At 41.2% G+C, this 15,661-nt stretch overlaps 1 protein-coding gene across 1 annotated transcript; it reads left to right on the top strand.

Annotated features, from left to right (window-relative positions):
* The first annotated feature begins 6,686 nt into the window (after window positions 1-6,686).
* On the top strand, window positions 6,687-14,572 carry LOC123991089 (GTPase IMAP family member 4-like). The gene is made up of 3 exons (XM_046292285.1): window positions 6,687-7,139; window positions 7,930-8,669; window positions 13,502-14,572. Exons 1-2 carry the CDS (start codon window positions 7,109-7,111, stop codon window positions 8,622-8,624), a joined length of 726 nt encoding a protein of 241 aa, XP_046148241.1. The 5' UTR covers window positions 6,687-7,108; the 3' UTR covers window positions 8,625-8,669; window positions 13,502-14,572.
* The last annotated feature ends 1,089 nt before the right edge of the window (window positions 14,573-15,661 follow it).

Genomic DNA, 15,661 nt, shown 5'->3' with positions numbered 1-15,661 from the left:
AGAGATAGCGGGAGAGCTGGCCAAGGACGGCACGTTCAAGAGTTTTGGAGAGAAAAGAAAGAAGGGATACTGGTCTGTAGTTGTTGACATCGGAGGGATCGAGTGTAGGTTTTTTCAGAAGGGGTGCAACTCTCGCTCTCTTGAAGACGGAAGGGACGTAGCCAGCGGTCAGGGATGAGTTGATGAGCGAGGTGAGGTAAGGGAGAAGGTCTCCGGAAATGGTCTGGAGAAGAGAGGAGGGGATAGGGTCAAGCGGGCAGGTTGTTGGGCGGCCGGCCGTCACAAGACGCGAGATTTCATCTGGAGAGAGAGGGGAGAAAGAGGTCAGAGCACAGGGTAGGGCAGTGTGAGCAGAACCAGCGGTGTCGTTTGACTTAGCAAACGAGGATCGGATGTCGTCGACCTTCTTTTCAAAATGGTTGACGAAGTCATCTGCAGAGAGGGAGGAAGGGGGGGAGGAGGATTCAGGAGGGATGAGAACGTGGCAAAGAGCTTCCTAGGGTTAGAGGCAGATGCTTGGAATTAAGAGTGGTAGAAAGTGACTTTAGCAGCAGAGACAGAGGAGGAAAATGTAGAGAGGAGGGAGTGAAAGGATGCCAGGTCCGCAGGGAGGTGAGTTTTCCTCCATTTCCGCTCGGCTGCCCGGAGCCCCTGGAGGCCTCCTTCCGTGGCCTCCAACTGCTCTTAAACGCTAGTTAAATCCAAATGCATGTTTTTCAACCATTCACTGCCTGCACCCGCACGCCCGACTAGCATCACCACCCTGGATGGTTCCGACCTAGAATATGTGTACATCTATAAGTACCTAGGTGTCTGGCTAGACTGTAAACTCTCCTTCTAGACTCATATCAAACATCTCCAATCTAAAATCAAATCTAGAGTCGGCTTTCTATTCTGTAACAAAGCCTCCTGCACTCACGCCACCAAACTTACCCTAGTAAAACTGACTATCCTACCGATTCTCGACTTCGGCAATGTCATCTACAAAATAGCTTCCAATACTCTACTCAGCAAACTGGATGCAGTTTATCACAGTGCCATCCGTTTTGTTACTAAAGCACCTTATACCACCCACCACTGCGACCTGTATGCTCTAGTCTGCTGGCCCTCGCTACATATTCATCGCCAGACCCACTGGCTCCAGGTCATCTACAAGTCCATGCTAGGTAAAGCTCCGCCTTATCTCAGTTCACTGGTCACGATGGCAACACCCACCCATAGCACGCGCTCAAGCAGGTGTATCTCACTGATCATCCCTAAAGCCAACACCTCATTTGGCCGCCTTTCGTTCCAGTTCTCTGCTGCCTGTGACTGGAACAAATAGCAAAAATCGCTGAAGTTGGAGACTTTTATCTCCCTCAACAACTTCAAAATTCTGCTATCTGAGCAGCTAACCGATCGCTGCAGCTGTACATAGTCTATCGGTAAATAGCCCACCCAATTTAGCTACCTCATCCCCATACTGTTTATATTTATTTACTTTTCTGCTCTTTTGCACTCCAGTATCTCTACCTGTACATGACCATCTGATAATTTATCACTCCAGTGTTAATCTGCAAAATTGTACTTATTCGCCTACCTCGTTATGCCTTTTGCACACAATGTATATAGACTCTCTTTTTTCCTCTTTTTTCTACTGTGTTATTGACTTGTTAATTGTTTACTCCATGTGTAACTCTGTGTTGTCTGTTCACACTGCTATGCTTTATCTTGGCCAGGTCGCAGTTGTAAATGAGAACTTGTTCTCAACTAGCCTACCTGGTTAAATAAAGGTGAAATAAAAAAATAAAATTAAGGCAATAAATAGGCCATGGTGGCGTAGTAATTACAATATAGCAATTAAACACTGGAATGGTAGATGTGCTGAAGATGAACGTGTAAGTAGAGATACTAGAGTGCAAAGGAGCAAGATAAATAAATAAATACAGTATGGGGATGAGGTAGATGGATGGGCTGTTTACAGATGGGCTATGTACAGGTGCAGTGATCTGTGAGCTGCTCTGACAGCTCGTGCTTAAAGATAGTTTGGGAGATATGAGTCTCCAGCATGAGTGATTTTTTGCAGTTCCTTCCAGTCCTTGGCAGCAGAGAACTGGAAGGAAAGGCTACCAAAGGAGGAATTGATCTTTGGGGGTGACCAGTGAGATATACCTGCTGGACCGCGTGCTATGAGTGGGTGCTGCTATGGTGACCAGTGAGCTGTGATAAGGCGGGGCTTTACCTAGCAGAGACTTGTAGATAACCTGTAGCCAGTGGGTTTGGCGTTGCTGGCTGGTGCTGATGGTGGCCGATAACACCCATCAACATTCAACAAAGAGTTATTTGAAAGTTGAATGTGTAAAACCAGCAAATAAAATAACATTTGGGGACAGACTTTCGTAGAGACAACCGAGCACTGAAGGTGTTACTTGGTAAAGATTGCCACCTTTGGAAGATCTGAGTTGCCGAAAACAGTTATAACCAGGAAGGTTAACATCAGTGTTCAAAACACTAATTCTTAACGTCTCAGTAATGACGAACACATCTGTATTGGAGTTGTAAACCCCCACTTTCAGTTAATTAATTTGAGATAATAAGCTTCTTGTGTTCACGTGCAGAAAACCCAGGCTTTTACGGGAGCAGAAATTAGTCAAGCAGATTTCTGTGGCTTGGTTTTTTTGTAGCTTGGTTTTTGCTCTGACATGCACTGTCAACTGTGGGACCTTATATAGACAGGTGTGTGCCTTTCCAAATCATGTCCTATCAACTGAATTTACCACAGGTGGACCCTAATCAAGTTGTAGAAGGATGATCAATGGAAACAGGATGCACCTGAGCTCACTTTCAAGTCTCATAGCAAATGGTCTGAATACATATGTAAATAAGGTATTTCTGTTTTTTATTTTTAATATATTTGTAAAACATTCTTATAAACCTGTTTTCCCTTTGTCATTATGGGGTATTGTGTGTAGATTGATGAGAAAAAAATAGATTTAACCATTTTAGAATAAGGCTGTAACGTAAGAAAATGTGGAAAAAGTTGAGGGGTCTGAATACTTTCTGAATGCACTGTAACTAGCGTCTCTTCATTACAAACCAGTAATATTACTTATAGGTCTTCATACTCTCTTGAGAACCTTGATGATCTCTAAATGGAGTCAGACGTCAGAGGTGAGGTGAGCGCTCGGAGGTTGAGCCAGTCCACGATGAAGAGGGCCCTACCTGCGGCAACAGGTGTATAGGAGACTTCCAGTGTTTGCCCTGAGAATTCTACCAGAGATGATTTTGGACCGGTAAGAGTGAACATTTTGGAAAACGTGGATTCCTGCATTTTGACTGACCCATACATTGTGTCAGGCTGGGTAAAGGACAAACTGGGATGGGCTAAATCTATGCAAGGTTTGAAGAAGTGGAATGTTTTTGATTTTTTGTGTATGCCTCTTCCAGAGGAAGCGGGTGCTTCGAGTCACGTGGCTCGTATCTTAACCTGTGGTGTGCTTTTCTCTACGGAGGAAGGTGCCACTAAAAGGGGTGATCAGTGAGGAAGTAGCTTTGAGTGTAGAGGTGGATCAAATGAAAAGGAATATTCCTAGTGTTTGTGTCACCCGCCGTTTGGTGAAATGTAGTCTGTCTTGAGCTTTGACAAAGAGTTTCTACCTGATTAGGTTAGGTTATATTTGCTATCCTGTGAGGGTATGTGTTCCAAACCCGCTTCGGTGCTTTAGGTGCCAAAGATTCGGACACATTGCTTTAGTGTGTAGAAGGGAGAATCCCATGTGCAGGAGGGCATAGTCAGAGGGAGTGTACAGCTGGTATAGAGAAAGCACTGTGTGTCAACTGTGGGGGAGCCCATGCAGCTGGGGATCCAAAGTGACCTGTTAGAGGGAGACAGATTGAGATTGCCAGAGTTCAAGTGGGGCAGAAAGTTTCCTATGCTGAGGCAGTGAAGAGAGTAGAGTATAGCCCAAGGGTAAGTAAAGTCGACTGGGAGGGCCCCAGTGAGTAAGCCTGAAGCGAGAGAGCCAGGGAGGATTAGTTTTAGGTTGGATTTATTGCGTTTATAGCCATGGTGATCAACTGCACTTCACTTATGGAGTGGAAATCACAGAAGATAGATGTGGTAGTTGCAGCAGAGGCATTTTTGGGTGTGAGAGATTTTAGTGCAGAATAACTATATTAAGTTTTGAGAGAAGGAATTCCATCCTCCCAGGCTGTTGGCCTGGTGTACGACCGTTTAGGGCCAAAGCAATGGGATGGGGTGGTGGGTTTTGGGGGATAGTGTATAGATACCGGGTTAGATGGTGATGCAATTACATTTTTTACCATTCCCCCTTTTTTTGCAGGGGACGAAACTGTGCAATCTGCACTCCGACCTGCGAAAGGCAGCAATACGCAACACAGCTTTTAGTTTGCCGGAAACCCACCCTAAAAAGTTCCACGCCACCTGTCAAACAAGCAGAAAATCCTTATTCAGTGGATTAAACCAAAGATGTTCTACTAAAATAGACCACATTCTGTCGTTTCCAATTGGAGGCAAGTGAGCCGAAAAGTTGGGATCAAGTGTCGAGATGGGTTTTTCAAAGTCGCGTTTATTGGTCTATCAGATGTCAGTCAGATGGCTTAATGACGTCAATAAAATACATCGTCATCATATTCAAATTAAGTTAAAAAATGAAATGCAGACGTTGGGACTGGAGATTTGCAGAAGAGGGACTTCAACGCTTGAGTGTAACTTTAAGTAACTATTTGTTCAGACTGTTATAAAGCCACCAAGATAGAAAAGTAAGTTACATATATATAGTTTAATGTTATACATGTTATATAAATTAGATTTTTAAATGTTTTGTAGTGGGCGTTAACAGTTTGGCGAGCTATTTTACGTTAAAACATGATGAGGAACAGTAACGTTAAGTTAGCTAGCAGTTAACGTCAGCTAAATCAATAACATTAAATTAGCTCTGCTCCGCACATGCAATAAACTAGATGATGACTAGTTAACAGTTGTCATTTTGCGACTCAATACTGGAGAATATTGGTAAAATATAATTGAATGAGGTTATTAATAGCTAACCCGTTACTCTTCTCTTAATACATGTTATAATTTCTCATGGGCAAGAAGAGAGAAATAGTAGCTATCTCGATATATACACTATTATATATTTCTCAACTAACGTTAACTGTAGCGCAATAAATCAGATTCTGCACATGTCAGAAGAATAGCAGACGAACTAGCTAGTTTAGCTAGCTAATCATTCAGGACCGCACATCTGAGAGAACAGGGCATACGTTATTTGTTTACTTGAAGAGCTAGAAATCGCTAGCACACGGATGAGTTTATATGAATTAATGTACTCTACAGTGCTGTATTGTTACACCTCAAAAGAGCTAGAAACAGTTGTTGGAACCAAAATGATTTTACAATTGTTTTGAAAAGAACCATTACCAAGCGGACATTGGAATTTGTTTCTGAGTGACATTGAGGACAAAACAATGTTCCCCCAACTCGCGGGCTGAATTTGGCACATGAGTGGTTTTATTTGGCCCCCAAAGTTTTCTGAGGCAATTTAAAATATATATTTTTTATTATTGCACATAAAACTCCAACTCCAAGTGATTTTTATTTAAGAATCTATTAATTTATTACCATGCATAATAGACACCTGATCGTACACAAATGTAAACATTCAAATTATGATTTTTATTCCAACATATTTGTTCTGCAGTCTACAAATGATTTGCAATTACATTCCGGCCCCCTAACCATTACCCTCAAGAAAAAATTGGCACGCGGCTGAACCTAGTTGATGATACCTGGGATAAAAGGAATGGATGAACTGCTCTACTTTCATGGTTTTGATATGTTCTACATTTTCCAAATGTACAACCTTTTGAGTTTTGTCTATTTTCTGAAGATGCATATAATTATAGGAGACTATTGTTTGTGGTATTCTTACTTAATCTGATCATAGGACAACAGAACATAAGTATTTGCCTATACAATGTTTTACAGACATCTACCATGATTTAAGAGGTGTTTAATGGTGCTCTACAACTCGATAAATTACTTTGCAATGACCCAGTGTCACAAATGGCTTCTATTGATTGTGCAGCATGGCCTTGGATGTATTATGGCAGGGCACATTGGTAAACTAATGTTAGCTAGCCTTGCTGCCTCGTGCTAGTTGTCTTAAACCCAGCTATAGATTTCTTTCATTACTGGTAGCTAGCATGTTTTATCTAACAGTGAACATTGCTTTGGTGATTGATTCGATGGGTAGTCATGGATACAGCACTCTACTGATTACACAACCAATGACGTGTGCCTCACCATGCAATAATTGCTCCAAATGCATTTTTATTATTTATTACATACCTTTCAGCGTCTGTTGGAAATGGGATTTTCCTCCCATCCATTTTACAGTAAACAAGGGATTTATTGATGACGTGTTTCTTATCGTGAAAAAAAGTGGATTCACAGGAGTATTGGTATTGAGGAAAACTTGCAAAGGAATCGATTTCTAGCTATTTAAGCAAAGAAAGTGTTTTTTTGTGCGTGAACATCACAACTCATTAGCACGGACTGTTTAGCTAATACTGTTTTAGTCCCCGTTTCTGCAATTACGTGGTGATAAAGGAAGCTTGAAGCAACAAGCCATACTTCCACTTTAGCATGTTTATCAGTAATTACAAATCAAAGCTCTTCCTCTATATAGACAGCTAGATATCTACTTGGGACAAGCTCGCTACCGCCAAGAAGAGGATGAAGACCATTTGTGCCTATATGACATTCATTAGGAAAACGCTCATTATCTAGTGCACTCGTCCTAAACAAAGTAATCTCTATAAACAATTAGGTAAGTCAAGTCTACCAAACTTAGTGCACTCTGTTTGTTATAGATTCTAGTTTTGGAAACAGAAAAGTGTATGGAGATCATTGATGAGAAAATTAGCAGAATGTCAGCCAAAATCCATCTAGCTAAATGTTCTCCCATTGCCGGCAAACGGGCTTTCTCTCACTACCATATTTGGTAGTGAGAGGAAACTCTAACCGGATGTCTCAAATGTATACATCCGGTGAAATATCTGTCTCATCGTGCTGTGATTCAACTTTGGAAAACTAAACAGCGACATGGAATCGGAGAAAGAAGTGCAATCAATAGGTGGGTCTTCTTAAAGACAAACGGTGTCTCAAGTAAATCGATACAACTCATCGAACAAAACGTATTAAAATAAGGTTATCGATAGTTCACTGGAGGTTAACAGTAACAACATCGCTAACGTAAGTTAAATAACGTTAGCTACAGTGGCTAGCTAGTTTGGTTAACTATGCAGTATAAACTAACTCTGAGCCGAACGTGACACGTTTCACTTAACTAGCTAGTTTACTGCTTCAGACCGGTTCACTATGAGTCAAATGTTAGAATAACTCGGCTGATACAAAGCAAGATCCGGTTTCAACCATAGCCACACAGGAGATGAGCTGGCTGGATTTGAATGTTGACACGAACGAATGAAAGTGATACAGTAACTAACTACTCATTGATATCAATGCAGAAAGGCAGGCTATGACTCGTTTATACACTGGCTTTATTAAAGGGATTTGAACTTGATAAAAATGATTATGCAACTAAAGATTCTGTAGCTAAACTTCGTGGTTCACTTACGGTATGGTTGTAAAGTTTCTAGCCTATAAAAATGTTGCCAGTAGTGTGACCTTAATTGGCATGTCAGTGTAATTAGTCTATCTATTTAGTTAGTAACGAACATAGTTGCCAATATTGTCTATACAGCGGGAGAGCTTTGATATGTAATTAATGATAAACATGCTAAAGTGTAGGTATGGCTTGTTGCTACAAGTTTCCTTTATCAAAACGTAATTGCAGAAACGGGGACTAAAACGGTATTAGCTAAAAAGTCCTTGCTAGTGAGTTGTGATGTTTGTACTCCCAGGAGATGTCCCTGACCCAGAGGAGGAAGAGAAGAGGCTGGCGGCAGCAGCCCGGGAAGCCAACCATCTAACTGAGTTGAGGCTGGTGCTGTTGGGCTGGAGGTGGCCTGGGAAGAGCCTGACAGGCAACACCATACTGGGCCACGAGGAGTTCCGCCTGGAGCGGGCGGCTGAATTCTGCGTCAAGCGTCAGACTGAGGTGGAGGGGCGCCAGGTGACGGTAATAGACACGCCGGGCTGGTTCTCAACACAGTCCACGCCACCAGTCTACCAGCAGGAGATGGTGCGGGGCGCCTCCATGTGCGGGCCCCTGGGCCCCCACGCTTTCTTGCTGGTCATCCCTGTGGGCATGTTTACCGAGGTGGACCGGGCCCGCATCGAGGAGCACTTGGCTCTGTTTGGGGAGCGTGTGTGGAGGCATACCATTGTGGTGTTCACCTGGGCAGATGTGCTGAGGAACATGTCCATCGAGAGGCACATCAAGCGAGAGGGGAAGGATCTGCAGTGGGTGCTGGAAAAGTGCAAGATGCGGTATTTTGTCATCAGCAACTACATATTTGGGGAGCACCCCCAGCTGCGGCAGCTTATGGAGAAGATAGAGAAGGTGGTGGCGGAGGAGGGCATCTATAACCCAGAGGATGTGGAGGAGAAGAAACTTCTGGGCTGGAATCAGAGCTTGGAGCAAGGCCCAAAGTGAATTCTGCCGTAGGATTGGCCAAAATGGACATGGACCCGCCCCACAGTGAGTGACAGCTTTACTGACAACTCAGATCTAGTCTTGTACCAGGTAACAGCAGTCTCATAGGCTAAACCTCACACGGGGTGAAATTTATAATCCTTGCTCTTCTCTGCAAAACTAGTACTTGCATTACTGTTGTATTATTCCACTTAGGGTAACTATTTGAATTACTCATGTGGTAGTTATGTACATTGTATCAAGTACATCCTCTCCCCCTCTTTACATTTATCCTTCATTTTCTTTCCCAACTATCTCTCCTCTTATCTCATGTCTGCTGCTTGGGAATAGAGAAGAATCCATGATGATTGTCCAGGACAAGGCAATATTCCTCTATAGTAATATCAATACTTCAATGAACGAGTCTTTAACAAGATTGTCTTCACGTCTATGTGAAACTATGATAGTTATACCAATGATATTACTAGGGATGCACGATATATCGGAATTGGCTGATGTTAGCTAAAAATGCCAACATCGGTATCGGCCCGATACCAAGTTTAACACTGATTGTTAAAAAACAATGTCAAAGCTACTGTGCACACCTATATAATGTAGGTACATGGCGTGATAACGCCACGTAAAATGTTGCACTGCACGTTCAACATAGCATTCCTAACCTAGCCCACACAATGTCTGCTGTGTGGATTGTGTGGATTGAGCAGTCAACAAGTCGAGCAGTCATTTGAAAGAGTAAGAACATTTCAACTCAAAGGCGAAATCCATGAAAGCCAAGATAATGGAATTCATTGCCTTTGACAGTCAACTGTTCTCTGTCATGGGTGCTGTTGGCTTTCGCCGACTGGTCGAGCACCGGTACACAATGTGGTCCTTCTGTAGCTCAGTTGGTAGAGCATGGCACTTGTAACGCCAGGGTAGTGGGTTCGATTCCCGGGACCACCCATACGTAGAATGTATGCACACATGACTGTAAGTCGCTTTGGATAAAAGCGTCCGCTAAATGGCATTTATTATTATTATTATTATTACAATACCAAGTGTGCTATATTTCAGATGTTGCCCTACCGGAGTTACACAGTAATAGCGTCACTGCTATTAGCTTCACGACATACATACTATGGAATGCCTTTTGGGTCTTTGCGTGTCAAAAAATATACAGTAGCACTCAAAGCTGTACAAAATAGTCTGCTAACACCGGCCACAAACGATGTGTTTACAATAGAGGTCGACCGATTAATCAGAATGGCCGATTTAATTAGAGCCGATTTCAAGTTTTCATAACAATCGGAAATCAGTATTTTTGGGCGGCACTTTTAATTTTTTTAAATGTATTTTTAAAATGTATTTATTTTAATTGTATATACATTTATTTAACTAGGCAAGTCAGTTAACACATTCTTAGTTTCATTTACTGCCTAGGAACGGTGGGTTAACTGCCTTGTTCAGGGGCAGAGCGACAGATTTTCACCTTGTCAGCTCGGGGAACCAATCTTGCAACCTTACAGTTAACTAGTCCAACGCATTAACGATCTGCCTCTCTCTCGTTGCACTCCACAAGGAGACTGTTACGCGAATGCAGTAAGCCAAGGTAAGTTGCTAGTTAGCATTTAACTTATCTTATAAAAAACAATCAATCATAATCACTAGTTAACTACACATGGTTGATGATATTACTAGATATTATCTAGCGTGTCCTGCGTTGTGTATAATCTGACTGAGCATAAAAGCAAACAAGGATCTGACTGAGCGGTGGTAGGCAAGCATTAATGCGTAAGGTGCGTAAGCATTAATTCAAACAGCACTTTTGTGTGTTTTGCCAGCAGCTCTTCGTTGTGCATCAAGCATTGTGCTGTTTATGGCTTCAAGCCTATCAACTCCCCCGACATGAGGCTGGTGTAGCCGAAGTGAAATGGCTAGCTAGTTAGCGGGATGCGAGCTAATAGCGTTTCAAATGTCACTCGCTCTGAGCTTTCTATTAGTTGTTCCCCTTGCTCTGCATGGGTAACGCTGCTTCGATGGTGGCTGTTGTCGTTGTGTTGCTGGTTCGTGTCCAGGGAGGAGCGAGGAGTGTTAGAAGCTATACTGTTACACTGGCAATACTAAAGTACCTATAAGAACATCCAATAGTCAAAGGTTAATGAAATACAAATGGTATAGAGGGAAATAGTCCTATAATAACTACAACCTAAAACTTCTTAGCTGGGAATATTGAAGACTCATGTTAAAAGGAACCTCCAGCTTTCATATGTTCTCAGGTTCTGAGCAAGGAACTGAAATGTTAGCTTTTTTACATGGCACATGTTGCTTTTTTACTTCTCCCAACACTTTGTTTTTGCATTATTTAAACCAAATTGAACATGTAAAAAATACATTCTTAAATCGGCCCGATTAATCGGTATTGGCATTTTTGGTCCTCCAATCATCGGCATCGGCGTTGAAAAATCATAATCGGTAGGCCTCTAGTTTACAATACCGCATTGGTAATAAAGCATAATTTGTTCGACCGCAACTTCCGAGGTAGCTAGCTTTAGCTTGGTACCTAGCTAGCAGCAATACAACCAGCCTGAAAACAATGACGAGTTGAAACTGCAGACATTTTCATTATTCTTAGCAATGGTTTAGGACCCCTCTTAAGTATTAGCTAGGTTGCCACTTTTTGTTCGCCTATTGAAATTGAAGTTCAGTACATAAAAATAAATAGCTAGCCAGCTACTTAACCCTATTGCCCAAAGCTAGCGTTATAAGCAGCTAGTTAGCTTCATCTTGCTAGTGGCTCGACCGGACCAAGTAATGTGTTGTGAAGCTAGTCACTAATTATTAGGCACAATAGTGGAATTTGCCGTTTACCGTCAAAATAAAACTGTCATTGACAGTGATGCAAATGAATACAAATAGTAGAATTATGCCATAATTTTATTTTGAAGGCTAGCCGCGAAGTGCATGATTGTGGCCAATCCTTATTGTGGCTAGCTTCACATAGATGGGTTCCGACCACCATTAATCAAGTAAGAACTGTGTTATAAATTAGGGTTATTTTAGATGATGACACCTAGCTATATAGTTAGCTTGCTACTGAAACAGATTGTCATTATTTAACACGTCAAATAGTGTTATTTGACGTGTATCTTTTTTTGACAAGCAAAAACCCAAACGACGTTCCATATAAATCCTGGTTGAGAATGAAACGACTCAACAAATGAACAACGAACAGCACAGCAAGTAAGTGAAATAATTAGGTTTTGATTATGTTTTGCTGGTAATGGGGACATGCGTAAATGCCAAAAAAAAAACTTTTTGGTCAGTGTGGTGTGTGTGTAACTAGGCAAGTTAGTTAAAAACAAATTCTTATTTACAATGACGTCCTGGATGACGCTGGGCCAATTGTGTGCCGTACTAGAATGCTTAGAAGGCCGCAAAAATGTCAAATATCTGTATCGGGTTTTGTTTTTGCAAGACAAATATTGGTATCGGCCAAAAATGTCACATCATTAGATATTACATATACAGTAACAGTCAAACTTTTGGACACACCTACTCATTCCAGGGTTTTTCTTTATTTGGACTATTTTCTACATTGTAGAATAATAGTGAAGACATCAAAACTTTGAAATAACAGATATGGGATCATGTAGTAACCAAAAAAGTGTTAAACAACTCAAAATATACTTTATATTTTAGATTCATCAAAGTAGCCACCCTTTGCCTTGACAACCTTTGCACACTGTTGGCCTTCTTTCAACCAGCTTTACCTAGAATGCTTTTCCAAGGGGAGTTCCCACATATGTGGAGCACTTGTTGGCTGCTTGTCCTTCACTCTGCAGTCCAACTCATCTCAAACCATCTCAATTGGGTTGAGGTCAGGTGATTGTGGAGGCCAGGTCATCTGATGTAGCTCTTGATAATTCTCCTTCTTAGTCAAATAGCCCTTCCCTTACATAGCCTGGAGGTGTGTTGGGACATTGTCCTGTCAAAAAACAAATGATAGTCCCACTAAGCACAAACCCGGTGGGATGTGTCACTGCAGAATTCTGTGGTAGCCATGCTGGTTAAGTGTGCCTTGAATTCCAAATGAATCACTGATAGTGTCACCAGCAAAGCACCCCCACACCATTACACCTCCTCCATGCTTCACGGTGAGAAACACACATGCGGAGATCATCTGTTCACCTACACTGTGTCTCACAAAGACATGGCGGTTGGAACCAAACATTTCAAATTTGTACTCATCAGACCAAAGGACAGATTTCCACTGGTCTAATGTCCATTGCATGTGTTTTTTTGTCCCAAACAAGTCTCTTCTTCTTATTGGTGTCCTTTAGTAGTGGTTTCTTTGCAGCAATTTGACCATAAAGGCCTGATTTACACAGTCCGCTCTGAACAGTTGATGTTGATGTGTCTGTTACTGTAACTCTGAAGCATTTATTTGGGCTGCAATTTCTGAGGCTGGTAACTCTAAAGAACTTATCCTTTTCAGCAGAGGTAACTCTGGTTCTTCCTTTCCGGTGGCAGTCCGTGTGAGAGCCAGTTTCATCCTAGCGCTTGATGGTTTTTGTGATTGCACTTGAATAAACTTTAAATGTTCTTGAAATTTTGACTGACCTACATGTCTTAGAGTAATGATAGACTGTCGTTTCTCTTTGTTTATTTGAGCTGTTCTTGCCATATTATGGACTTGGTCTTTTACCAAATAGGGCTATCATCTGTATACCACTCCTACCTTGTCACAACACAACATATTGGCTCAAACGCATTCACAAGGAAAAATTGTAGAATATAGTGAAAATAAAGAAAAACCCTTGAATGTGTGTGTCCAAACTTTTTGACTGGTACTGTACATCTGAATTAATCCTTGTCTGTTATTATGTGTCCATTTTCAGATTCAGTGGATGGACTGACTGACTGACTGAAGGAGAGCTGGTGAGCCACCGCAGTACTGATTTCAGAGCTCTATGTCCATACGTTACCCCAACCTCAGGGCCTGTATTCATAAAGCGTCTCCGAGTAGGAATGTTGATCTACGATCAGTTCTCCTACTCTGAGATGCTTTATGAATACAGGCCCAGATTCTTTTAAACCTTTAAGACATAATCTCTCTACCATTTTATATAAATAATAGTTATCTATAACTGGATGTGGGCTAACATGATCAGGGGTCACGTTAATGCGGAATTCTGCGTTTTATCACACCACAGGGGGGGAGATAAAACCCATAAATATCTTGCTGCATTTTGTAAACACAGATCCAAAATGCTTCTTGTAATTGCTGCTCGGCATTAGGCTTCTTTTTTTTTTGTTGCTTCAGTTGCAATTCTACACTCCAATAAGAATTCACGAACGGGCATTCTATCAGAAGACAGCGCTCTGACTGATGTGTAGCTACTTTTCTTCAGTACATTTTATCGGTGTAGCCTGCTTTTCTCTGGTCAAATGTACCATTAACTTCAAGCAAACCCTAAGTAAATGGTGTGGCTGCCGGCCAAATAGCGTTTTACTTCTGTTGTCATCTGATGATAATGAAGCTATTTTCTGCTGAATGTGTTGCACTAATATATTTTATGTGAAGGAAAACTATAGTTGCATGTCCCTGATCACTCTTAAAGCAACAAAAGAAAACTTTTAATATAAAATAGTTAGAAACTTTGATTTTGTGATGGTCTGTGTTTTGAAAATGTAGATTTCTGAACTCTAGCGGGATCCCTGATGATGCTGTTCTTGCTTTTTGAGACTGTTAGGTCTACCTCGTACCTATGACAGTTCTGATGCAATGTATATATTTGGGGATTTTATTGTATCTAATTTGCACATGAAGTAAGAAGCAAATCACATTACAGTACCAGTCAAAAGTTTGGATTTTCCTTTATTTTTACTGTTTTCTACATTGTAGAATAATAAACTATGAAACTAAACTATGAAATAACACATGGAATAATGTAGTAACCAAAAAAGTGTTAAACAAATGAAAATATATTTGAGATTCTTCATAGTAGCCACCCTTTGCCTTGACAGCTTTGCACACTCTTGGCATTCTCTCAACCAGCTGCATGAGTTAGTCACCTGGAATGCATTTCAATTAACAGGTGTTCCTTGTTTAAAGTTAATTTGTGGAATTTCTTTCCTCCTTAATGTGTTTGAGCCAATCAGTTGTGTTGTGACCAAGGTAGAGGTGGTATACAAGAACAGCTCAAATAAGCAAAGAGAAACAACAGTCCATCATTACTTTAGTACATGAAGGTCAGTCATTCTGGAAAATGTCAAAAACTTTGAAAAGTTTCTTCAAGTACAGTCGCAAAAACTATCAAGTGCTATGATGAAACTGGCTCTCATGAGGACCGCCACAGGAAAGGAAGTACCAGAGTTACCTCTGCTGCAGAGGATGAGTTCATTAGGATAGGATAAGGTTCCCGCAGTGAAGCATGGAGGTGTGATGGTATGGGGATGCTTGCTGGTGACACTGCCGGTGATTTATTTAGAATTCTTGACACACTTAACCAGCATAGATACCATGCTGCGATACGCCATCCCATCTGGTTCTTGTTTAGTGGGACTATCATTTGTTTTTCAACAGGACAATGACCCAAAACACATCTCCAGACTGTGTAAGGGCTATTTGGACAAGAAGGATTTGATACATTGAAAGAATGCAAGAGTGTGCAAAGCTGTTATCAAGACAAAAGGTGGCTACTTTGAAGAATCTAAAAATATAAAGTATATTTTGATTTGTTTAACACTTTTTTTTTGGTTACTATATATGATTCCATATGTGTTATTTCATAGTTTTGATGTCTTCACTATTATTCTACGATGTAGAACATAGTAAAAATAAAGAAAAACCCTGGAATGAGTAGGTGTGTCCAAACTTTTGACTGGTACTGTACATTTATACAAGATTGAAAAAAGCCTGACTTTAGAGGTCAAATGTGTACCAATGTAGGCCCTGTATATCTACCCTTTTCTTCATGAAGTGAGGATCATGGGAAAACTACTGTACATGACAGGAAGTCCCTTAACCTGATGTGTACAGCACATGCTAGATTGCG

Source organism: Oncorhynchus gorbuscha, linkage group LG12 (genome assembly GCF_021184085.1).
Source record: "Oncorhynchus gorbuscha isolate QuinsamMale2020 ecotype Even-year linkage group LG12, OgorEven_v1.0, whole genome shotgun sequence".
In the NCBI taxonomy this organism is placed as follows: Eukaryota; Metazoa; Chordata; class Actinopteri; order Salmoniformes; family Salmonidae; genus Oncorhynchus; species Oncorhynchus gorbuscha.
This window is presented reverse-complemented; position numbering and strand designations above follow the sequence as displayed.

What these genes read in the sequence shown, in the direction of transcription:
- LOC123991089 (XM_046292285.1), top strand. Translation starts at nt 7,109, where the DNA reads ATGGAATCGGAGAAAGAAGTGCAATCAATAG. An exon ending in GAAAGAAGTGCAATCAATAG is followed by an intron (nt 7,140 to 7,929) that starts GTGGGTCTTCTT and finishes TTGTACTCCCAG; the next exon opens with GAGATGTCCCTGACCCAGAG.